The sequence below is a fragment of the Chaetodon trifascialis genome, chromosome 9 (genome assembly GCF_039877785.1).
Source record: "Chaetodon trifascialis isolate fChaTrf1 chromosome 9, fChaTrf1.hap1, whole genome shotgun sequence".
NCBI lineage: Eukaryota > Metazoa > Chordata > Actinopteri > Chaetodontiformes > Chaetodontidae > Chaetodon > Chaetodon trifascialis.
Genome location: NC_092064.1, coordinates 5,642,848 through 5,668,881, shown reverse-complemented (window position 1 = coordinate 5,668,881; position 26,034 = coordinate 5,642,848). Strand labels below are relative to the sequence as shown.

At 44.0% G+C, this 26,034-nt stretch overlaps 4 protein-coding genes across 7 annotated transcripts in view; 1 reads left to right on the top strand and 3 right to left on the bottom strand.

Annotated features, from left to right (window-relative positions):
* Nucleotides 1–1,716: 1,716 nt before the first annotated feature.
* Nucleotides 1,717–5,630, bottom strand: dhrs13b.2 (dehydrogenase/reductase (SDR family) member 13b.2). The gene is made up of 8 exons (XM_070970817.1): nt 5,498–5,630; nt 5,079–5,255; nt 4,725–5,000; nt 4,260–4,589; nt 2,585–2,932; nt 2,387–2,479; nt 2,102–2,121; nt 1,717–1,940 (listed from the first exon to the last, which is right to left on the bottom strand). The coding sequence occupies exons 1-8, from the start codon at nt 5,541–5,543 to the stop codon at nt 1,926–1,928; spliced, it is 1,305 nt and encodes a 434-aa protein (XP_070826918.1). The 5' UTR covers nt 5,544–5,630; the 3' UTR covers nt 1,717–1,925.
* A 378-nt stretch (nt 5,631–6,008) lies between these two features.
* On the top strand, nt 6,009–12,600 carry gemin4 (gem (nuclear organelle) associated protein 4). The gene is made up of 6 exons (XM_070971296.1): nt 6,009–6,268; nt 7,149–9,185; nt 9,670–9,826; nt 9,948–10,218; nt 10,991–11,707; nt 12,132–12,600. The coding sequence occupies exons 1-6, from the start codon at nt 6,256–6,258 to the stop codon at nt 12,351–12,353; spliced, it is 3,417 nt and encodes a 1,138-aa protein (XP_070827397.1). The 5' UTR covers nt 6,009–6,255; the 3' UTR covers nt 12,354–12,600.
* A 73-nt stretch (nt 12,601–12,673) lies between these two features.
* On the bottom strand, nt 12,674–15,492 carry LOC139336507 (TLC domain-containing protein 3A-like). Its single transcript, XM_070970641.1, has 5 exons — nt 15,250–15,492; nt 14,635–14,718; nt 14,261–14,480; nt 14,061–14,156; nt 12,674–13,247 (listed from the first exon to the last, which is right to left on the bottom strand). Exons 1-5 carry the CDS (start codon nt 15,369–15,371, stop codon nt 12,951–12,953), a joined length of 819 nt encoding a protein of 272 aa, XP_070826742.1. The 5' UTR covers nt 15,372–15,492; the 3' UTR covers nt 12,674–12,950.
* A 7,465-nt stretch (nt 15,493–22,957) lies between these two features.
* The window catches only part of usp2a (ubiquitin specific peptidase 2a), a 41,408-nt gene continuing 38,331 nt past the window's right edge, over nt 22,958–26,034 (bottom strand). For all 4 annotated transcript variants that reach the window (XM_070970525.1, XM_070970524.1, XM_070970527.1 and 1 more), the window contains 2 exons: nt 25,524–25,644; nt 22,958–24,361 (listed from right to left, as the gene is read on the bottom strand). In XM_070970525.1, coding sequence (XP_070826626.1) covers nt 24,277–24,361; nt 25,524–25,644 — 206 coding nt within the window. In that variant the 3' untranslated portion in view covers nt 22,958–24,276. The remainder of the gene's footprint in view (nt 24,362–25,523; nt 25,645–26,034) is intronic.

The window sequence follows — 26,034 nt, the reverse complement described above, 5'->3', positions numbered from 1 at the left end:
CAGGTTCCTCCCCATCAGTTCACTTCAAAGCTGGCGGCTGACATATACAAGCAGTGAGCTTCAGTGCATTTTACAAGCATGTTTTTTGCGAGTGTGTGTTCCTAATGAGAGAGCATGTTACACGAAAGCGGAGGATTTCTAGAGGTCATCTGGAAGTTTTACAAGAGGCTTTGATTTACTTGTGTGTGCAGAGTTGAGCGTGGCTGAGGAAGCAACAGAAGGGGAATTAATTAAGACTATTAAGGTCTGTACTTTAGGGCCTGTTTATCAAAGTTTCAAGACTTACACCTAAGAATTTCTCAAGAGCCTCTTTAAGCTGAAGAAAGTTCTTTGCTAAAAGTGCAGAACAAGGTTCATTTATCAGGCGACTCAATCCAGCAAAAGGATTTAACCTTCAGTCTCCCCATTGTTTGTTCTTTAAACATTCATTTTCTCAATTATATTGCAGATTATTGTGCAAAAATATTCAAACTCTCTTTGTAGTTTTTATTTGTGTAAAATCTTTCATGCCTTGATCAAGCGATGTACAATGAAACTCAATGAAAACAATAAATAGAGCACACAACTGCACTTAGGACCACTTATAGGCCTTAGGCTATTTAACAATAAATCAGCTAGTTTCATTTTATATTCAATTAAAAAAGCCCGGTGGAGATTTCTTGTAAATAAACCAAAGTTCTAGTGACATTCGGCGGTTCTCATTAAAGCATGTGTGTCCTTGAAGTCTACCAAACGTGTTAAATGCACTTTCTCATAAAAAACATCTGCAAATCCAATTTTTCAAATATTTTAATGAATACATTGTTTACATCCATGTCTGCTAGCTAGCAGTGTTCTTCCTCCCTGTTTCTTGGAGCATTGCTGTGCGTCTTTGCACGTTACCTCCACCTGTAGATCACTACAGTGAGAGCGCTAGCAGGAATGTGTGGCATGTCGCCTCTGTCCTTGCATGGTACAAACAGAACAGTGACCCACTCTTAAAAGCATTGCTTCATAGCCGTACAAGAGAGGACTGTCATAAACTTTATTGTGAAAATTAATATTTGATATTAAAAAAAGCAGCTCCACCTCAGTGGGCCTGAGCTGCTGCACTGACTGCACTGCACGATGGAGTCACACAACCAGTTTCCTTTATCTGTTAAATAGCTTTTTTTTTTCTTGGAAAAATCTGTTGAAGTCCAACATACTTAACTCTCTCTGACCATAACGTCCAGTGAAAATGATTCCTGACTTTGATGTCACAGTGCTCTGGTGCTGTTTTCCCCGCTGCTCCTATGATGTCCGCCCTCTCCTGATTCAGTGAATTAAGGGTTCATTTAAACCAAAGCTGAGCTAGTGATGATTGCTGGAACAATGAATAGAGGAACCAAGAAGTTTGGGTGAGTTTTATGTTATTTTCTGCAAGTTTGAATGAAGTGTGTTTTACAATGATAAAATTGGTTTCTAGTGAATGGAGTCTGGTGTAGCAGTAGACAGTAGCAGCTGTTCTTAGTTTCACAAGAAGTTTCAATTAAAAGTAAGTCAAGCTGATACAAGCTGATTGTGATTATTTAATTTGTTTAGTCGTCTGTCCCTCATTGTATTGGTTTTCCCTCTAATGGACATCATGCACACAAAGAGATTTGTATCTGTTTGAATCTGTGTGTTTTGACAGTCTCACTAGTAGGATCCAAAACTCCACAATTTCCACCAGTTAATAATGTCTGCATTACTGTTCACCCAGGAGACCAATCATTTCTTTATTTCTTTTTCATTTACTTAAAACATCAGCAAAATCAATCAACATGAAAGATGCATTCAGTTTCACAGAAACCCAGGTTCATTTTAACAGAACAAACCAGAATCGAATGTCTGAGACATTCTAACATAAATATGACTGAGGAAGGAGTCAGGAGAACAGTCTGGGTTCACTGCTGCTGGTCTGCTCAGTATGGTTTGTTCTGCTCAGAGCACACACACACATACACACACACACACACACACACACACACACACACACACACACACACACACACACACACACACACACACACAGATTGAATATTACATGTGTACTCATGATGATGGTTTCATCAAAACATAAATTTTGTTGTCATCTTACCTTTGCTGATTGTTTTCTTGCTGTGGAGAAAATAAATGATAATCACTCTTTCAGACATCGACACTTCATCAGCACTTCATATGACAATGGTCTGTAATTCATGCACACATACGTGACATGAGCAGTGGTGAGAGTGATACCTCTCATGAACCCCTCCTCCCTTTGAATCTCATGTGTTTAAATCAGGCTAAATTAAATCAAACTTTTTTTCCTTATGAGGAAAGCTTGGACTCATTTCAAAGGCTCCTCTCACACACGCGGGTCATTGTGTGTCCTCTCACTCACCTGAGTGCAGGAGGGGCAGCATCACATACAGGATGACCAGCAGCACGACTATCACGAAGCCAACAGCGAGGGTAAACATCCAGCTGCTTGGCTCTGAGCGGAGGAAACAGACAAGCATGTTGTTCCAGTAGGTGTCAGATATGCTCTTCTGCTGCCACCGTCTGGTGGCTCATGGTACTGCGCTGACAGTATCCTCACCTTCCACAGTCAGGATGAAGCTCTTTCTGATGGGCACTTTGAGAGACTGATGGGAGACGCTGCATGTAAACTGTCTCCCTGAGTTCCTGAGCGAAGCCTGCAAGTAGAAGAAAGCCGACAGCGAGTAGGTCTTGTCCTGGTTGTATTTGTGGCTGGATAGCAGAATGTTCTGGAGCACTTTGGGGAGTGAAGCGCCGACCCTCTGGCCTGACACTGCCGGGTCCTGCTCATACCAAACTATCTCCACATCCAGGGGGTAGTAACTCGCTGCCTCGCAAACAACCTTCTGCTCCTCGTCCTGCTGCAGAGAGAGAACGGGTCCAACATTGAGGGAGACACGGGGAGCCTCTGAGGAGAGAAGAACATGAAATCAGCATTTTCATGGCAGTTCAACATTTTGAGCATCACCTTGGGTTCTAGGAAACTATTTTCTGACATTTTATAGACTGATTGAGAGATTCAGAGATAATGAAAATATGGTCAGCTGCAGCCTCATACTGCTTGTTAACGTACAGAAGCTAAGAAGTGAGGCCTGGATGAACTACAGAGTAAAGCTGTCTTTGCTGAATGCTGACTGAACTGAGGATAAGCAGGAATAGTCTGATTGTTTATGAAACACACTCACTGTCTTTCATCTAGAGTAAGGTGAGAAGATTGATGCTACCTCTCATATCCGTACGTTCAATATGAAGCTAGAGACAGCAGAGTGCGTAGCTTAGCTTAGCACAAAAGACAAGGGAAAACAGCTAGCCTGGCTCTTTTGACAGATCACAAAATCTGCCTACCAGCACCCCCAAAGCTCAATGATAAACACGTTATATCCTGTTTGTTAATGCTGTAAAAAAAATAATAATAAAAAAAAAGTGCATGAGTGGTTTTATGGGTGGTTATGTGTCGGACTATCTCTTGGCAGTGACTTCCTGGAGACTCCAGAAGTCACTGCGCCTGGAGAAGAAATAGAGAGCCACAGTCCTGAAGTCATGTCTGGGGTATCCCCTCATTCCACATTTATTCTATCTATTATATCATCTATATTCTAAGCATGTTCCTGGTCTTTACTGTGCATATTCTAAGACAAATCAGCGACTACAACAGTTGCTATTAGAAACTGAAACCTTTGTGACAAAATGAAACAACTATTCCTTTGTGGGCACAGAAAAAACTACAAGCATGTTGCAACTTGGCTTTGTCCACATTCATGAAATGCACCAAAGTCAGTTTGCTAATCTTTTCAGCTGTAACTTCTGCTCTTTAAAAACTGGCTCAGCGGTCACTCCTCTCCATCCTGCTGTCACTGCAGACAAGCTGTGACCACTACACACATGCTCTTTTGTCAGGGTGTCACCTTAAGCATTTACAGGAAATGGGGTTCATTAAAGGCTGCTAAAAAATGAAATCTAATGTAAATATTATTAGAATTAATATATTAAGTATTAGTACTAGTTTAGTACTGCTTATCTGACTGTTATATTTATTACTATAACTACTACTACTACTACTACTGTTAATAATAATAATGATGATAATGTTGAAAATTTCACTCTTGACTTTGTAAATAGAAGTCTGACAAGAACAACTCAAGGTCCACTTGAGAGAAAAAACAAATGGTCAAAATAAGACCATCAGTAGCTCCGTCCGCCTGACATTTGATGCTTACATCCTCTCTCTTCCTCACCTTCGATATGCAGACTTAAGTCCAGACTGGCGAACAGTGGATTCACTGACACGGAACAAGCATATGTCCCTTCACTGCTCATCTTGGTGAAGGGGAGAGTATAGGACGCATCTCCACCTGCGAGGCTCTTCAGCCTGACACCCGTCCCCTGGCTCTGCCCTGAACGGCTGGTATGGCTGAACAGTTTGCGTCTCTCTCCACGGTGTTGCCAGTGCCACTCCACAGTGACATTCGGCCCTTTGTGGTCAACAGCAAACTGGCAGTGGAGCTTTTGTTGGGCACCAAGGCCTGCCTTCACTGATGGAGATTGTGTTTGAATGACCATGACAGCTGTGGAGACAGACATGACAAGACAGAGGCAGATGGGACAGACAAAGATTTTAGGTGTGAACACAGAGTGGGATTAATACGGGACTGATATTCACCTTGCAGTACCAAATGAATACAGACTGTGGTGAGCGTTACCTGTTGTAGTGAGTGTCTCTCTGTCCGCGATAACAGACCAGCTGCGGTAGTCCTGCTCTCCTGTGGGGGGCTGGTCAGACGGGTGTCTGAGGAAGCTGGTGACTGTGAACAGGCCCTTGGTGTGTTTGATGGTGCAGCTGAACCAGCGGTTGTACTCCTTCGCCGCCTGGACTGGCCAGCGGACATGGATGCCTTCTGTACTGTACCTACGCAGCTCACAATCTAGCTGCTCTGGTTCCACTTCCTCTACGTATCGCCGCAGGTCCAACTTCGATCCTAGAACAGAACAGAATACAACAGATTACAGTCGTTTTCAGTCTCTAACTCATTTCAGCTGTCTAAACCGAGTCTTACCAGTGACTAGGAAGGTGATGGCATGAGGGTTAATAGGAGCGTCTCCTGTTTGGCCAAACTGCAGCATCGCCTCTCTGTGGATGAGCTCAGTCTCGGTGTGGCCATCATTATTCCGAAACACACGCTCATCTATGAACTGACAAGGCAGCCATGACATGTGATGGACACACTGCACAACTGAGAGACAAACAGAAGCGAACAGTTTGATCAGCTCACATGTAGTACAGTATACTGTAGTATAGTACAGTACATTGTAGTATAGTACAGCACAGTGTAGTAGGCTATAGTATAGTATTGTGCAATGTAGTGCTCTATAGTATATGAGAGTACTGTACAGTATTGTATAATACAGTGTAGAATGGTGGACCAAAAGCTCCAAAACACCGCAATCTTCAACAAGGCTGAAGACAGTAACTTACCTGAACATAGGCACAAGTAAATAAGTATCTTTATGTTCAGGCCCATGATTATGGAAGGGTAGCAGTCGAGTTTCGTCGCTGGAGTAAAGCAGTGAGTTGTTCACAGTTGACGGGATACTTTCATTTTCACTATAAAGGAAAGAGAACCTGTTTGGCCGGAGACCCGGCAGTGCCCGCCTCTCGCGTCACGTGTTCGGCAGATAAAATGTCACTGACAAATCACTTTAAAACATGTGCAGCACTCACACAGTTACGAAACTGTAATATTTAAAATGATACAAGGAAAGACTGTTTCCTAAATACTGCTGTTTTATCCTTTGGATGTATGATCGGTGTAAACTAGTTTGTTCCAAAAACATTTAGCAAGAACTTACTGAGAACTGATCAGTCGGTTTCGTGTTTACGCCATCAAAGCTACAGTACCGACTCCGTCCTGTGGAGGCGCTGTGAAGGTAACTGACCAGCTGACAGCAGCGGGTCCCTCTTGTGATTGGACACGCGGATGCGGAACAGGGAAGCGCTCTATACGAAATCGTTGACATGCTTTCGTGAAGCAGTGAATAAAGCGTATCATATTGACGGACTTTATCTGTTTGACAGGCTACGTTGCGGTGTATTGTGTAGTGGCAGTGATTTGGTGGACTTGGTAGACTGTTTGGACCGACACTCTGCGCAGCAGCTCATGAATGGGCTTTGAAAGCCGGACTAAATTAGCTTGCTAACGTAAATCAAGTATCTTGCCTGCATCTGTGACGTTGATGATGAACAAAGGTAACGTGAAGTTTTTCCTGTAATATAGCTATTTCTGAAACATTTCTCCCTTATATGGACACACGACGCTTCATTTAATTTGTGGTCTTTTCTTTTTAATTTGGCTGCTTATCAGCAAAAATAAGACTGAAGTCTGTTTTTCTAATGTAGCTACAGTCAGATGAAACGGTCTGAAACTCGGCATAATGGGCGAAACCAATGAAAGCATTTCGAGAGTTAAACATTACATTTTGTGCAAACAGAATCTGTTTTATGAGTTAGTCCTATAATGAGTTGAAAATAGGCTAATAACAATTCCTGTAACAGAAGATATGACATTTTCCAAAAGATACGCGTTTTTACAGATTAGAAAATAAGGTGAAACTATCTTCTTTTTTTTTTGTCAGAAGTTATGGTAAACTGTTATTTATTGATGTTATATTAATAAATGTTGAGGGGCTGAAACAGTGAATCGTCCATTAATCAGTTAGTCAACCTACAGAAAGCTAGTGGATTATTGTTTTGACGATCTTTTATTGTTTTTACAAGCAAAACAATAATCTGATTCCTGTTTCTTAAATTTGAGGATTTGCTGCTTTCATTCCTGTCTTATTTAAAGAATGTACTGTTCCACCTTTGTCTTTTTGAACAAGCCACCTCTGACTCTGGGAGATGATGAGGGACATTTATCACTGGCGTTTTATAGATAAAACCATTAGGCAATAATCACCAATTGATAATGAAAATACGTGCTCATTGCAGTCCTAGTTGTTTCCTGTTAGCTTTCACAGTTACATAATTGCTTTGTTGGCAGTGCATCACTATTCTTTTATTCCGTTTCTTTGAAATAATGAAACATTGTTCCTTTACGTAGTTTTGGCGTCTGCTCTTGTGTTTTCAGATTCAGCCGTTCTTCAGGGTGCTTTCCTCCTGGCTGAAAAGCTATGTCTCCCCTCAACCCTGTCCTCACTTCAGAAGGCTGACTGGAGCAGGGTGGGACATCCAGTCCTGGACGCAGTGAGAGAAATCTGCCGACAAGACAAACTCAATGCACGTCCCACCACAACATCTGCCAGCTGGATAAAGAAAGTAGTTTGTGTTGTGTGGTTGAAGGTGTTGTGCAGGGAGACTGGGGAGGACGTGGAGGTTGCCTGGAGGGAGAACCCTTTCTTCCCCCTCCAGAACAGTCTCCCTGAGGTCAACCATGTTGTCCTGCTGGAAGTGGTGAAGTCGACGGCAGCTGCTCAGACATTTGCCAGTTTCCTCTTACATCTTCCTCACTCCCAGATCTGCACTGAGCTTGAAAGGCTAGTGCAGCACGTGAGGACCAGCCCTGTTAGAGAGGATGATGCCCAACTGTTTCTCCAGGTGTGGTGGGAACTGTGGAAAGGCCTAGATGAGGGGAAAGTGGGAGGAGACGATAGCATAGAGACAATGTTTGCTAGACAGTTTGCTCGTCTCTCCTCTGAGTCTTCCAGTCTGTCCCCTCAGGCTGCCAAGAGGTTAAAGATAGACCCATCAGATCTGCCAGCATCGTCACCACCCGCTGATATTCTGCAGATTCTCCTTCAAGCACTTAAAGACATTAAAGATCACATATCTACAGCAGACCTTTGCCTCCAGGCCCTCTCTGTTTCTCTTGATGCTCTATACACAACCTTCCTGATAGACCAAGCAGTCATCCTTCCACCCAAAGACAAGCTACACATCCTGTCTAAAGTTGCCAGCATCAGAGAAAGGAATGATGAGAAACTGAGTCCTGAACTTATTCAAGAGGCTCAGAGAGACCTACGTGCTTCTCACACACCATCTCAGTTTCAAGCCAGCCAGATGAAGCTCGGTGAAGCCTTGAAGATCATAACAGAGCTTGCCCAGTTTTGGCAAAGCAGTGGGCTTGTGAAAGCGTGTGACAGCACCAATCCTAGCTACTCAGCATTCAAACTAGAACAAAGTGTCCAGAGAGTCCTGACAGCTCTACAGAAAGCAGGCGTGCCTGAAACGACTGAGAATATACTCAGAGGTTTGCTGGAGTCACTGGCTTTCTCTGCTACAGAGAGCAGCCCACAGGTGAATGCAAGGGTCACGGCGATCATCATCAGTCACCGCCTGGACGACTATCAGAACTTTGCGATGTTATTTGCCAGTGAGAAGAGCTGGGCTGCCTGTGAGGAGCACTGGGTGGACTGCTTGGAAAAGAACCAAGCAGCCTTCCAGCAGTGCGACACGCTGATCAAACTGACCTCCACCCTCATGAGCAAACTCCACAGTGAGAGCACAAACGTGAGCCACTGCAGGAAGCTGATGAAAGTCATCGCAGACATTTTCTCTGCCCTTTCCTTAAAAGACAAGAACAAAGCGTTGGCTGCCATGCAGAGACTGTCCAGCAGGGGGTTCTTTGGGTGTTCTGTCCCCTCTGCTGTGACTGACGGGTTTGAACAGGAGCTCAACATGGCCTTCAACTGCATCATCCAAGGAGGTGGAGCGTCAGCAGCGGCGTCACAGGGCAATCTGAACACGGCGGTCTCTTTAGTAGCAAGAGTTGCATTTCAGAACCCAGAGGCTGCTGTTAAGTCTTGTTGTCACTCAGCTATTTTCAATAAAGGTGCTTTCTCTCTTATGGCTAAGATCCTGCAGCAGCTGCCTGGACTCAGAGGACAGAGGGAAAGAAAAGATGGAACTCAAAATGATGAAGAAGAGGCAGAGGAAAGTGTAGGTGAAGGAACAGATGCTCTGAGTGGCAGTGGTCTATTCTGCAGGTGTCTACGGGACATCATCAAGACCAAGTCATTGGCAGCCAATGAAAAAGAGCAGCTCCTCAAGTGTCTGGGTCTGCTCATGATGCCTGTCATGACAGTTGAGGGAGAGGAAAGCAGGCAAAGCTTTGTGCCACCTCAGGAGGTTGTGAACATCTTCGTCCTGCCTAACCTCTCCACGATGGGTGAGCGTCCTGTGATATTCATGCTATAAAACTTCATTAACTGCTAATTTATCTCCTTCCAGGCTTAAATATTGGTTAGTGAATCTTCTTTGTTTCAGAAGTGCACATGTGCACCTATACATGACATGTTAATGAGACAGCTATGAAGCTGATGTCAGCCTTTTAATGAAACATACAGTAATGTTCAAGAGAATCCTCCTTGATAACAGGTTTGTTTTTAAAATGGCTATTATCAGCTTCACAAGTATCAGCACTGGTGTGACAAACACTGAACGCTCTGTGGAGCTGCACAGTCAGGTCATAATTATCTGTGGGTTTGTCCTTTGAAGCAGCACTTTACACGTCACATGTAGTTGTTATTTTAAACTATACTGATTGGTGAAGCTTTAAGGAGTCCTTGTGAGAAATGTTTCCATCATGTGTTTATGTAAAGGAAATCATTTTGACTCCATCTCCTCCAACTTCATTCTTTGTATTCGTCCAGGTCAAAGCTCCTTTGATATAGAACTGAGTCTGCAGCTCCTCCACACGGCTTTGTCTGTGGACATCCAGGAAGCAGACTTGTCTCCTCACTGGGTGTTAGACTGCTCTCCCTTTCCCCTTCTCTATGTCCTGTGCCAGCTGCTCAACCAGACACTCAGGTTTGTTTGATGAGTGTTTTTATGGCCTTCAGTCCAGATCCACATACCTTCTATTACTCCATTGTTTAATTTCTGAACTGTTCACTAAATTTAACAATAAATCCATCAAAATCTCTGCAAGGTGTTGGGAGCAGCCATCAGAGGGCACTGCCTACCACTGGTCCATGGAAACCAAGGAGCTGCTGGTGTCGGTGCTGACCACACTTGGGCAGGTGGTGGGTGCAGAGGTGGCAGCCATCCCCAGCAGCTGGTCCAGAGCTCTTTTCTGGCTCTACAACAAGATGGAGGAACTGGACTGGACTGTTCGTTTCCACCTGAAGCCAGTTTGGGGGGAGCACTTTAAACATGAGGTGCCCTTGTCTCTGCTGACTGTGTGTGATCTACCTGAGCAGGTAAGAATTCCTCTGGATTCAACTTAATCTTCAGTTTCTTTTAAAGGCAATCAGATGTACAAAAAGAACAAGGTATCATCATCCATGCACAGACTCCCCACCAAGCCTTCCTGCCTAAATGCAACATCCTTTTGCATAATGTGTCTGTTATGATGGACTATAAAGGGGGACCCTACCTCTTTTATCCATGAAATCCAGTTTGCACAGCAGGGAGCTTTGATCACTCAGTCACTCATAATAACTAACTGCATGACAACTAATGACAGGTGGGCCTGAGTGAAGGTTCAGTCAGTCAGTTAATTGAAAATAAATAAAATTAACTATTTTGATAATCAAATAATTGTTGTAGTAATTATTTAAGTTGTCAAGTGCGTGTAGCCTCTGGTCATCATCACTTACTGGGCTCTGACAGTTACATCAAAACAGAAGGACATGTGTTGGTGGCTCAGTTGTGCACTGCTGACCTTTTGGATCCAGCCAAGGTCTTCTGTTTGTTGCTTGTTGTTTGTTTCAGAAATGCTGCAAATTAATCTACAAATAGTTGATGATAAGCTGTGTGAACTTTGTGCTTTGAGCTGGACCAGACCAGCTGACAGCAGGATTAAACACTGCTGCTCACAGCTGATACTGTTTGTTCCTGAATAAATAAAAAGGAGGATTGTATGATTTTTTTTTTTTTGGTCAAGTTTTGCACTGCCCTTTTTCGTTTCTTTGTCATTGTGTAACCATTCCTGCTAATGTATGTTTGTTTATGTCTCCCTCTCCTCTGTAGGAGTGGTCGGGGTTGGATCTGCCTCAGTATGGCCAGGGTACAGGTCTTTTGGCCTGGATGGAGTGCTGCTCCATATCGGACTCCCTGCAGTCCACCATGTTGTCCCATCTCTCTCTGGACCAGCGCCGGGTCGACCATGTCGGCATGTTCAGCAAAGGCCTGCTGGTGGCTCTGACCCAGACCCTGCCCTGGTGCTGCGTCTCCCAGTGGACCAGACTGCTGAGAGTCCTGAGGGAGCTGATCATCTCAGGCCGCCTCCACGTCCCCTTCTCGTTGGAGTATGTGGAGTATCTGCCCCTCCTGGACCTGAGGAGGTTTTCCTGTGAGCTCCGCCTGTCTGTCCTCCTGCTTCGAGTCCTTCAGCTGCTCTGCGGGTCCAGCTGCTCCCACTGGCTGCCAGCGGATGGCTGGGCACACGTCGGCAGGTTATACGCCCACGCTGTGAGGGAGATGATGAGCTCGATAAGAGCCAAGCTGCCTCTTCCTTCATCTGATGCTTTGACGTCTCCCAAAAGGCCAGCATCGAGAGACTCCAATCCTTCATGCACTTCAGTCAGATCTCCTAAAATGTCCAAAGACTCTCACAAAGACAGTGAACAAGCAGAAGACTCCCCTCTGAAATCAAAAGAGTCACAAATGGAAGAGGAGGAGACTGTTCCCTGCCAGGAAGTCCTTTTTGTTCTCAGCCAGCTCTTCTGCCATGTTCAGCACATCCAGGTATGAATTATTAAATGTCATACTCTCTAGATTCTGATTGGCTGGAAGGCGTTAACCTTTAGTATCAACTATCACCTGTGATGCAGGTATAGCTTGCAAAAACAGTAAACACCGCAACAGTGACCCTTCGCTAAATATCATGGAGTTAGACTTTTTACGTGTGACCACCAAAAACAAAAAGGATCTTCAGCTGAGAATCACACAAATAGTAATTTAAAGTTGTTTGCCTACATCTTATTTTGCCTTACAGAGAGTTCGAATAGTTGAGTTCCTCAATGTCAAAAGACCAATATTTCAGAAATAAGATGCCAACAGATGATATTTTGATGGCAAAAAGTTCCCCAAATATAGTATAGCATCTTCTAATGTATTTATTTTGCTGAATCTGGATTAAGAGTCTCAGTGGTTAATCTCTTTGTCCCAGGTGATGATGCCAGGAGGCCAGTGTGAACAACTGTTCCTGTCCAGTCTGGAGATCCTCAGCCACTATGAGGCCGTCATGGCTGCTTTCCCTCACAGCAGCAGCCCGCTGGAGAGCGACAACACCCGACACTTCTTCTCCACCATCACAGACAACCTGGAGAACCAGGAGATGAAGGCTGTGCTGCAGCAGAAGATTGCTCAGCTTGTGTCGTCGGCAGCTTAAGACACACTGATTTCTCATGTTTTCTCTCGGAGCATTAAGCTTTTGAAATGCTCAGATTCTGTTTGCTGATAAACTAAGGACATACTGTCGGTTGTCAGTGTCATACATTGTACTTGCCTAATTTACAGACAGTTGAGGAGTTAATGAAACGCCAGTACATCACAGCAAACGTCTTTCCGTTCATTAATTTGAGCTAGAGGATAAATTTGCAAGTAAAATGTACAAATAAATCTACTGTGCACCTGGGGCTCCTTTTGTTTTTGGGACATACATACACACATACCACTGTGTCCCCTCACAAACACCACCAAACACAGTATCAATGCATAATTTAATAAGTTTATTAATTAAAGGGTCATTGCTTTGTTTATACAAAAATATCCTCTGCAGGTAGTAATGCTTTAACAGTGCATTGTAGTAGCTGTAACACAAGATACTTTTGTCTCGGTAACATCTGACCAAATTCACAGATAATGATAATTCACTGATGATATTAGGGCAAAGGTTAGGGGGCACAGTGACCAAAAACAGTGGCCCTAACACTCACATCATTAGTCTCAGTGTACGACCAGCTTGTTGTATAAACAGGTGGACTCTTCAGTCTTTCCTCGCTCTGTCATTGCCTCCATCTTCCTTCCTTGTCTTGTGCCGCAGGTACAGTCTGTTAGCTTTCCTCAGCAGCAGGATAAACCAGTAGACTTGTGGAGCCAGGATCATCAGATTACCCACATTGCACTGCAGGGGCAGATGGAAGGCCACTCTGTGCAGGGGAATCCCAAACTGCCGGCCGTACATCCAGTACATGAAGGGGAAGACCAGGATCCGACACGTGAAGAAGCTCAAGAGGACAATGATGCCATTGATTCTGTGCAGCCTGGTGTCGTCAAGGCCAAGCTGGACACGAGAAGGAAGGAACGTGAAGAGGAGTATGACAACAACTCTGTGGAGCTTTGAATCTTTGTTACACACTCAGGTGGGTGTCAAAGACAAAAATCTGACAACAAAAGCTGATGCTCCCATGCACGGCACACATCTCACGGAATGTTTGAGGACAGTGAAGATGATGATCATCAGTTGTTATGACTTTTACAGTCACCACATCTAAACCTAAATGAACAACCCGTGGAGATTGTGCAGTTAACATTGAAATGCTTCCACTTTAATGCATCAGTGGTAAGCAATATGTAAAAATATAACACCCACAGGTCCATTTTGCACAGTTTACTTGTAACATTTAGTATTTTTACACTGATCAGTTTGAATTGCATTTATCCAAAGCTTTACAATTGGCCTCTGATTGACACAACCATGGCTGTGAGCTACCGTGCGAGGTGCTGATCTGACCATTGGGAGCTGTTTGAGGTTCAGAGTCTGTCCCAAGGACACTGTGACCCTGTGATTAATGGACAACCTGCTTGAGCTCAAAATTGCCAAAGCTGCCAATTTTCCTAAGTTCAACTGGTGTTAAGTCACTGCTGAGAAATGTGGCAAAAGGAAATGACACAATGTAATACTGTCCCTGAGACAGAGCTGCAACAAGCTCGGTATTTCCTTCAGACCTTCAACTATTCAAACATTCACAACATTCTTCAGACGGGGCTGTGGAACAGCTCTATGGCTGTAAATCATATCCTAACAGTGTGAAACAGTGGCTGGTACAGCTGTGACAGTCTTTGTAGGGACATTTATAATGTCCAGATGGTTCACCTGGATGAGAATCTTTCCTAGGGAGACGAAAGGAGTGCTGAACTCTGTGGTGAACAGGCAGCCGACGAAGAAATCACCCAGTCCTCTTCTGAAGAACTGTAAATCAGACACAGTGTGTTCATTCCTGCCAAACAGACGAATCACATCTGTGGACGCACTGTGAGGATGATCATGATGCCCCCCCCACCCCCCCGACTTACCAGAGTGATGGGCATGAAAATGAGAAGCAGGACCAGGTGATGGAGGACCAATGTCCAGTCCTTCATGAGGAAAACCTTGACTGTCTGAAGAGAGTGGCTGCTGTCTGACCTGGACTGACCTCTGACCTTCTGAATATGGTAGTGGCTCAGATACATGGCGTAGATGTCATGGATCATGTAGGGAGCTCCAAACACAACGAACCCATTGACCAACCAGTGACTGAATGGTCCAATTAGCATTGTAAATATAATAAACATGATGAGAAAAGACAGCAAACTTACTTGATTTATTGTGTGCTGCTTTGCCGCACATGGTTCAAGAGGCTGATAGCTGATAGCGCTAAAAGCTCGAAATTCAAATGTGATTCTTTCACCTGTCGGTCATGGTGTCCGTGCAGGATGTCACCACTGTGACTCCAGCTGCTGTAGCCAAAGATGCATGGATGGCAGACACCAGCCTAAAGAAACAGAGCCGGCAAAAAGGAGTTTCTTACTAAGTTTCTCAGTCATGCACAAAAATAGAAGTGGACAGAGAGCACACATTTTCAACCCGAAACTCCACTGAAATGCATTCTAATTTACTTGGCGTCTTGCTTATCGGCACCAGTGCATACATTAAAAAAATCTAACTTTAAATATTGAAGCCTCTCAGAAGTCGAATTTGGTGTCCTCGGCCGAGATATTACACACATATGACAAGATAAACGAGGAAAATTTCAACTCTTCATATAACACGACACCTGTCATACTGACTTAGACGTTAGAGGAAGACAATGAGGACTTTCTAATAAAAGCTGTACTAACTGAGACGAGCCCTTGGTTCATTCGCATTAAGTGCCGAATGTACCAGCTCTTTATATGAACTAATATAAAACAGTAAATAAAGCTCCACACTGTATATAAATGAACAGAATTGGAAGACAACATTAAACAGTCGCATGAGGTTACGGGGTTCGGTGAGGTGAACGGCTCGTGTCGGCGCTGCTGACCTCTCACTGACAGAAACCACGTCGGCATCACTCCAGTGTGTGAAACTGTACTTGAGTATTTTCCTGCAGCTGTAGAAAAGCCCTGGAAACAACACAGCTCCACATACCAGGGCACGAAACATTGTTAGCCGACCTCCTCCAGCTGAGCACCTGTCACAGTTGAATTAACTTAGAGTTGTAGAAACCTCTCAGTTATTTTGCGCCAGCGACACCTTCATATTAATAATTAAATAACAGCAGTAAAACGTTAAACAGCTCCAGTGACGCCAGACTGAGGCGCAGAAGCTAATGTAGCTACCAACAGTCCACAACCGTGTTAGCCTCTCTGTGAGCTTATTCACCGGTGTTGAACTTCCCTGTCACGCGGATGTGTTTCATGTAGAGAGCTTTAATTGGTTGGAGCAGACGCCCGATGAACCAATAGCAAGGAGTCGATCCCTAACCTGAGATTGCTTTAAATAAATAAATGAATAAATAAATAAATAAATAAATAGGAACAACCTGAGATTGTTTTCATATTAAATCATTAAAAAAAATAAAACAAACAAACATACATAATAGTGACGGTTGATTTATTATTGAAGTATTGTTTATGTATTTTTATTTATTTTTTACTTCAGAATGTATCCTAACTTATTATCTAATAAATAGATATACTTCTGATGCTTCAGCTATAACTGTAACTATTCATTTTGTACTTTTCATTGGCTCATTTCTTGCAGGTTGTGATAGGTGTAAATACTTTCCACTGCCTACAATTTTGTTCTTTTCTTTTATTATGGTCTTTTATCGTTTGCAATAAATATTCAGCCTATCTTTCTCCATGGTGTAACTATGACAATGCAGTATAAATAACATCCCCCCAACCGCACCACTCATTATACCTCTGCCAGATTTGAAAGGGTTAAAGACCAGCCAACATCACACAATTCAAATGATTTATTTCAAATGGCTGCAAACAAAACCTTCACCCACAGCCGCCTCCAGATCCTGCCTGCAGCCTGTGCCAGCAACCTGCAGCCTTCTTCTACACCTTCATATACTAGCAAGACACATGTAGCCTGAACCTCCACCTACCTCCTCCACCTGCAGATTCTAGAAGACAACTGCAGCACAACTCTCCACCTGCATGTTCTAGCAATTATTCATGTTGAACCTCCAGCTCCTGTCTGAAGCCTCTTCCAGGTACCCTCAGCACCAACTGCTACTGTCAGACTCAGGTAGGTGCAGCCTAAGCCTCCAACTACAACTTCTTTTAGCCAGCTGAACAGCCCCACCACACCTGCAACCTCCGCCACCCTCCAGCCTTTTCTACATAGCCACACATCCAACCTCTGCCTCGCTTCACAGTAACTATCTCTTCCCACACTCGTCAGTCTCTGCAGAAACCCGCAGCCTCATCCTCCACCTGCCCATTCTGGCAGATTGCAGCAGACAACATTCCCCTTACTCTCCACTCACCTTCACCTCTTTCCAGACGTATTTAGCCTCAGAATGTACATCTATCTACAGCCCCTGACAGCTGTGGTCCCAGCCTTCACCTGCTTCTTCTGGTAGCCAGCAGCACCCCCAGCCAGCACCAACCAGCTCCATCTACTGACTCTACGTGCAGATTTTTGCAGACACCTGCAGCCCCACAGTCTGCCCCTGACATCAGTTGCTGTTCATCCTCCAGACTTTGGCTAACACTTTGCCTCTTAACTAGATGCCACTGCAGCTCATTAAGCATAAGCATTGCAGGTCATAAAGCAGGGACTTGTACCACCTTCAGACATTTAATGGAACAGGAGAGTCAGAAGGTGTTAACAGAGCTCAGTCTGTAAACAGTCCTGGCAGAAGGCCTATTAGGCACCAAGTGAAGGCTTCACGAAATAAACCAAAGGCTCATGTGTTTTCAACATATTACCAGTCGAAGAAGTTCTAAATCCAGAAAATGTTAAAAGGGCTTTTAAAACACACTTAAATTTCAGTGTGATGTTTCACCTTCATAGAGATCTCGCTGTTCAACAAACAGCTGTGACAACAGACACATCTTAACCCTGATGACACACGAGCCGCATCACTGCTTCTTCATCTTCCCCTTTCTGTGACAACCTCGAGAAGTCAACTCTGCCTGTTTGTCCTACACCACCTCCACCTGGAGGACAGGAGCTACAACCACCAATCACACCGGGCAAGGCAACAGCACAGATACAGCAAACTATCAGTACACTCACTAAAGTGTGCTGCAGGGCATAGTCCAGTACTCCTGAACTAACACATCTGGCTCCTGGTATTAAGTCAGTTTGATTGAGAACATTTGATTAAACACAACTTTATTTACAATACAGACAAAAACAATAAAGCTCATAGCTCCAACAAGCAGGTTGTTGTCACAAGGACACAGAATCATTAGCTCATATGTTTCGATAGTGTCCGACAGTGGTGCTGCTCTGGAGTCAAACACAAATATGGCAATGAGACAATGTTGACTTTTAACACAAACATGGAAAATAACTTGTTTGAATGATTGATTTAAACCTGCCATAAGACATGGTTGTGCAGTAGAAGTCTTACATGAAAAAAAAAGTGACAACTACAAGACATATGACAATAAAGTGGACAAACGTAGCCTGGCAGAGGGGTGGTGATCAGCTGAGGAGATCGAGTGAAATAGTTGACATACTACAACAATCACTTTAATAAAGAATGATAGATGCTTGTTCTCTGATGAAGGGGTGGAGGTGGGTTAGATAAAGTGCAAGTCAATAAAAGTTCTTACATACATTCTTACATATTTTCTATCTTTTTGTCATCGTTCCATCATTTCTATAGTTGCTCTACCATCTGCAGCAACTGATTCATTTGAGTCTCGTGTTGTGTGTTTGGGTCAAACACGTGATGCCGGTGGCCACATCTGTCCAGCACCCACTGCAGAGGCTCCCCCTTCGTCTTGATGTATTCCTCCACTGTCCTTCCTCTCAGCTCCTCTCCATAGGTGAACAACACCACAGTTCTTCTCCACACATCATTCCCCAGGATGCTGAGGTAGCTCTCCACAGCTTTCCTGTCTTTCTCTTTGAACGAGCCCACCGGCACAGCCAACAGGAAGCACACTTTGCTCCTCACAGTGCAGAGGGAGGGGCTCTGACTGATCTCCAGCTTGACCTGCTTGGGACTGGCCAGACCAAACAGACTCCACCCAGGGGTGTCCACCACCCAGACAGGCTGCCCTGATACTGTCCCATGGCCAACAGAGCACCTGGTGGTCTTTTTGGCAACCTGGAACTCTTCTCTGCCCAGGATTGTGTTAGCTGCTGAGCTCTTTCCTGACTTCCTCCTTCCCAGCAGGATGAGGCTAAGAACAGGCTTTAAACCAACTGGCCTTACTGGGAGTGCTGCAGTGACACACAGTGCAGTGGTTTTCACCCTTTACACAGTTTACACATAATTTCATTCCAATGGTTGGTTAACTGATTGTGGGCAAAATCAGAAATATGGAATCGAAGTTCCTACCTACCTCTGGCCATGTATGGCAACCCTGAGATCTCCTTCCTTTCTACTGGCCTCCTCTCATGCATCACTGTCCTTTCTACATCCTCTTGTCTTCCCTGCCTCTTCTCCTTCATGCCCACATCTTGTCTCAGTCGGGTGTACATCCCATACTGGATCTCCCTGGGGTGCTTGTTAGCCTCCATCATCCTCTGGATCTTCTTAAAGAGCTCTGTAACCTGAGCCTCTGAGGTCCTGGACTGGTTGGTCATAACCTGGTACCTGTTCCCACATTGCTCCAGCAGCCAATGAAGAGCTGTACCTTGTTGCTTTATGTGTTCCTGAACAGGCAGGCCCCCTGCAGCAAAAATGATCTCACCGGTTAAACCTCAGTGGAGGGGCCAAAGAACTGTTATTAAAGTAGTCCACAGGAGTCCACAGCTAAATTCTATGCTTGCATGGATAGAAAGACAAGATAGAGGTCCCATCATTACAAACTGAAATGCAATGTATTTTTTTTCGATCATCTTGTGATGTGACCTTTCATATCTATCATGGGAGTTCAGGGTGCCACACCCCAGGTTGGAAACCACTGGGAATATAAATGAACAAGACAAATGACTTCACAAATGAACAAACACAAAACAGACCAGGTAGCACTCAGAGCAAAGAGACACTAACATATAGTTAAACAGTGACAGTGATAACATCCATCCATCCATTATCTATACCGCCTATCCCTTTCGGGGTTGCGGGGGGCTGGAGCCTATCCCAGCTACAATGGGCGAGAGGCGGGGTACACCCTGAACCGGTCGCCAGCCAATTGCAGGGCCACATGCAAGGACAAACAAACATTCACACTCACACCTACGGACAATTTAGAGTCATCAATTAACGTAATGAGCATGTTTTTGGTCTGTGGGAGGAAGCCGGAGCACATGCAAACTTCTTGCTGTGAGGCGCGCACTACCTGCTGTGCCACCGTGCAGCCCAGTGATAACATATCAGATACAATTAAATGATCATTAGTTTACCTAACTTGTCTCCATGGGTAAAGACGAGTATGGCCCGCTGCCAGATGGGGGTTTGGAGCAGTCTGATGTGGGCCTCCATGGCCTTCCACTCCTCTTGGCCAAAGATGATGGGCAGCACCAGCAGGATGGCGTGGGGCTCTGGGTGGCAGAGGGTCAGACCTCTGCAGATCTCCTGGGACACTCTGTCTGGAGTGGTGACGCGGGACAGCCACCCCGGGGTGTCCACCACTGACACCTGGTTGATCAAATTTAGATAAAGTCAGTAAAGACCAGATTTGGTTCAAACTGAGTAAATCCAAAGTGTAAACCCATATATTCACTTGTATTCCAAAGACGGTGCCATTCTCTCTGGAGCTGCGAGTTGTGTTTTTGTGAAAGGCTGGTTTTCCCAGGATGGCGTTCCCTGCTGTGCTCTTCCCACTCCGCTTCTCACCCAGTAACAGCACGACCACCTGGGACAGACTTAGCTCTGGACCTGTCAAGCATTCATGATCTCCAGTTCATTCACATTCATTCATTTTTAAAGTATTTTTAAACAGCTTAGAATAACTCACCGTATGAGGCCTCCATGTTAAGAGTTTTTATAATCCTCAGTTGGAGTGTGCCTCAAAACTTCAGTCTGAAATCTCAGCAGTCCTCTTGTCTTATGCGATGCCAACTGTGCATTTACCCCCTGCTGTTGATTCAGTGATGTTCTGTGGGACTGAATAAACCGACAAATAAAGCTTTGCCTGAATGTGTGTTAGGGTTGGGCCAGTGTTAATGTTAGTATAGTTTCAAAGTTCACAGCAGAGAAGTTCCTAAGAAGTGGCTGTGGTTAATAAACTGAGTCATGTGTCAGACCAAACACAGATAAGCTAAGGATATTTAACAGAACACACACACACACACACACACACACACACACACACACACACACACACACACACACACACACACACACACACACACACACACACAGTTCCATTATATTTGAGAGAAGACAGATGTCTCCAAAGCCAATATCTCCAGACCTCTGCAGCTCACACCAAAATAATCTAGACAGATGAAACGCACAACAGGTAAGTGAGAGAAATGTACTGTCCCTTTAAGAGTCGTTCAGTCAGAGCACAGCAGGTGAACTGAAAATGCAAAAATGTGAAATTTGTCATCAATCACACAGTTCAGCATATGTGAAGATGAATGTTTCTGTTTTCTAGTTCAAAAAAATAATATATATATTTTCATAAATTATACATGACTATTTACTTGGGCTTAAAATGAAACTAACGATAGAGAGTGTAAAATGTGACTGAGTTTCAAAGCATTGTTGTGCAAAATTAATCATTTCTATTTCCAATTTTGCAGATTGTGTGTCACCAAGTGAAGTGACATCACTACCTGAGTCTGATGATGGACGTTCCTCCCTGAACTAAGCCAAGATGAGTGAACGTTTAACTGCATGTGGCTCAGGTTCCACAAGTTTTTTTTTTTTTTTCTGCTGTCTGAGGGGATGAGTCCTTCCAGTGTGATGTGGGAGCCTCCAGGGTGTCAGCCTATAGATATACACTTGGCTGCTGGACATTTTCATGCCATCAGATCACTCTGTGAGGCCATAAAGCTCGGACCACAGAAATAGGCCACGTATGGATAATGGAGCAGCAAGAAGTAGGCCAGGCCACGGCGCCTCCATAATGATTACTGAGCGATCCATCAAAAGAAAATGGTGTGTGTCTCTACGGCGTTAAGCTGATAGGAGAGCCGGGTGAGCTGTCTCTACCCACACTGAATTATGTCACTGAAGTGTGATTCCACAATGTACAGAGGTTTCATTACTAAAAGCCAAATAAACTCTCAGACTTTGACTTTTATGAATTTTTGCAGGAAAAATTTTTGGATTACACTGTCAGAGGTCTATAATACTTATTATTCATATTAAATAGGGTTATTTTAGATGCAAAAAAAAAAAAAAAGCACAATATCATGAATATTCAAAGAAGCTTTACAATATTTTGCATGCAAATAGCTGAATTCCTCATTGTAAACATCATGATTAAATGATCATCATTACTAAAAAATGATGGGGATATCATAAAGTGGAGCAAATGACACACTCACTGAGGCTCTGAAAACCCCACTTTATATAGAGGTGAGGTCCTGTGATGGCCCCATGAATGTTTATTTCATGCATCTTCTCTCACTTCAACTACTTTGATGCAATTTCTATCATGAGACATTTATTCCACCTGCACATACATTTTTATTTTTATTATCTGTGCTACTGAAAGCATTTACAGCTGCAAACTGTATACAAATATTAAGTAAAATCCATCCGTTATCTATACCGCCTATCCCTTTCGGGGTTGCGGGGGGCTGGAGCCTATCCCAGCTACAATGGGCGAGAGGCGGGGTACACCCTGAACCAGTTGCCAGCCGATTGCAGGGCCACATGTAATGACAAACAAACATTCACACTCACACCTACGGGCAATTTAGAGACATCAATTAACCTAATGATGGTCTGTGGGAGGAAGCCGGAGTGCCTGGAGAGAACCCACGCATGCACGGGAAGAACATGCAAACTTCACACAGAAAGGCCCCGCCTGACCCGGGGTTCGAACCAGCAACCTTCTTGCTGTGAGGCATACGCACTACCTGCTGCGCCACCGTGCAGCTATTAAGTAAAATGTTGAAACATATTAAGATGGTGAAAGTAACACCCCCCCCCCCAAAAAAAGAAGTTGTTTTTGCAAGAAACAAACGAATAAAGACTGTTTAAGATGGAAGCAGCAGAGGCTGAGAGATAATGACTTTTAGTCCATAGTAAGAGTCAACATTGGATCCTGCATTTCCCATGATGGAACAAACAGCATCTTCCGTCCGTGTGTTTACAGACGCATAACGCAGACATTTGCAGTATCCAGAACGTAGACAAGGTAGTTTTCTCCCAAATCTGCCACAGAGCAGCCTCGTTGCTACACACCTGCTGTTCCTTACCTGCACACTAGTGGCCACTATGGAGTTCAGTCCTCACGCTCATCAGCTGCTCTGACCAACTGAGACTTATTTGTGTCAGTCTTTTTCTTTTCCTTGCTGAATCTGAAGTCTGTATCCATTACTCACCACTGTTTCTTCTTCCTGTGTGAATGCTGCATCTGTTCATCAACACGTCTGAGTGTCTCTCCACTGACGTTAAAAAAGACAAAGACTCCAAGTAAAACCACTGATTTGTTAACTTTTATTCATATATATATTTATATTTATATACTCATGTGTTTGACTGCCACTGTTAAAAAGTGTGACTCATCACATTTTCACCTGTAAGCATAAATAATAACTTTTTTTTCTCTCTTGAAACCTGGGAAATAAACCAACTGAAAACAGTTATGGGTCATTTTCAGCACCATTGAATAGTACATTCTCTATATTGCATCAGGATATAAAAATATACAGATATAGTGTTTTTTTTTTTTCTTTAAAACATTCTTTCCGTGTTGTTCAATGGCATGAAACAAGAGAGGAAGAAAAGACCTCATGCCGACGATGAGGATTGTTACCATTATTGTTGTCTATATTATTAATCCTTAGCAGATCTGTACTGGACTGTCCATTCATCCATTCACAGCACTTTGAAAACATCAGTAGCAGCCACACGTAGGAGAAACAAATGAAATAAAACACATGTTAAAGGGCTGTCCTCTGAAACGCTCACAGTGCCACCGGCCTCCCCACCATTTAGATAAAAGAAAGAGAGTGAAGAAGATGCCAACAGAGACATGGGAGTGTTGTCGTGCCATGGAAGGGAAAGCCATGAAAACCAAGCAGGCCGGTGGGCTGTAAGCTCCTTGTAACCACGACCAGTCCTCTTACAGTCACACACTAAACATAATTTATCCAATTTATCCACAGTCCAAAGCAGTGGTGGTGATGGTGATGCTCATGGTGCTGGGGTAAATAACACCCGCCACAAGAGGAAAAAAAAAAACTGCATAAAAACAACATGAATTGAAAGCAGACAAAAGTCCAAAAACTGCAACAAGTCAGTTTTAATGGTTTGAGGCAAACAAGAAGATCAAGAGTTGAAGAAAAAGAAGCGAAGGCGCGGGCAGGATGAGAGTTCAGTCTGCAGTGCATAGAGAGGGACTTCTGAGATGGAGACGGATTCACCGGTTGCCCTGTATCAGCCTTACACACTCACTCACTCATGCACGCACACACACACACACACACACACACACACACAGAGTAAACACACACCTCCACCCAGAGTGAGCAAGACATGAGAGTAAAGACAGAGAGGGAAAGAAAGCAGGGCTGGTAGATCAGGTTCCTGTGGTTTCCAGAGTGTTGCCCTCTCCAGCTCTCTCTGTGGACAGAAGCAGCCTCCAGGCTGGTGGGGGTGTGCGCCTTTGTGCATGTGTGTGTGTGTGATATATGTCCAACTGCAAGACCGAAATTGGCCTGGCTCCACCAGCACCCTTATTTTCTATCCGTCTGTCCGTCAGTCAGAGCGGTGCTGTGACCCGCCGTCCTCCAGGAGGCTTCACATCCGTGAGGAGGACGCCAGCTCGTAGAACAAGACGTAGGCGTCGCTGCTGCGCACTTGGCTGGAGGACATTGGCGTTACTCTGGAAAGAAAGAAAAGGGAGGTAGGTTGCATGGTGAGAAACAAGAGTTATGATGAAGACAGCCTTTATAGAAAATTCTGGCTGTTCCAGCCGTTAAACCAAGGGCTGCTTTTACACATTGTTAACTCCCTTTACTTACAGACTGAAGTCACTTGGATTCATTTCCACACTTTACACAGGACAATATATGTAGCTGCACTACATAATTATATGCACCAACTACTACTACTGAGTTCCTTTTCCAGCTTTGAAAAAATTTCAGTGTACACATGGTATACAATGCATGTTGACTGCTCCAGCGTTCCACTGGGATTCAACCATAGCAGAGATTGGGGAAATGCACAAGATGCGTTATATATATATATATATATATATATATGTACACACACACACACACACACACACACACACACACACACACGGATGAGTAAGAATGAGAGAGAGCAGTAGTAGTGTGTTATGAATGAGTGCAGTGGAGCAGGAAGAGGCCCAGAGGGAGCGACTGGATGCTCACGAGGTGGGAGAAGAGATAAAGGAGGTGAGGAGGATTAACTGCACCTTCTACCATTATTCCTCCCTTCAATACTCTCCTGCTGTTGCTGCTGCTGCTGCTGCACTTACTGCAGTTTGACTGGCTTATTTGTTAAACCACAGCATGGTCATGGCAACTACTAATGTGGTCAGGTTACTAATAACAGCCTGAATTAACATGTCGAAAAAGAGCCTTTATAAATGATTTATCTCTTCTATCTCATATGTGACTAATATGTAATTAATAGGAGATTGCATTATGACTGGAAAATCTCACTTTGCATGAACAGCTGCAGATACTGGATGATATATAGTATATTTTTTAGCTGGTTTGAAGTGACTCAGCATCACTTACATTTCCATAAACATTTATTCCTAACTGTTTTATTACCAACATAATTCCAATGAAAAGCTCCTCTAGCTATGTGTAAACTGTTTATACGTGTGCAGCTGATCCAACAGCCAGAGAGTGGAGATCAAATTCAAACCAGATCAGATGCAAAGTGCATTTTTGTTCCAGAAGAAGAAAGGAGTATTATGCCAGTTGTATTGTGCATCTTTTACCATAACGTAAACTACACCCATGAACACAGATGTCGTTATTGAGGAGGATGATGGCGTCAAAACCTACCTGGAGTCATTAAAGGTGTACCATTCTCCCGAGTTGGGATTGCGACAGTAGGCTGTGTAGTGACCGCCCATCGTGGTGCCTGAGTGGTTGGACACTGCATACAGGTTGTACACTGCATTTACTGCAACAGGACAGAAGCAGAAACACACTTAAAGCCTGCAGTTAGTCCTACTGTTTGAACAACCTACGACAGAGTTCACGGTTTCTCTCAGGTCAACGCAAACACCTGATACTTCAAAATCCCCATCATTTTACACAGCTGCTCAATACATTTGATTGATATTTGCTGGAATGAAATAAGCAAACCATAAAGGTTCCTAGTACAAACAGATCCTGTTAAAGATAATTGTTATTCACAAAGCATCTTACCCTTAAGAGCGCTCCAAAGGTAAAAACTGGCTAAGTTATGAGCTCTGTGAGAGTGTTCTCAGAATGTTTGTGAGCATGAGCTCAGAACTGCATCACTGCCAGAGTGGAGAAAGACACTACATCTCCCCTTAAATCAAGGCAA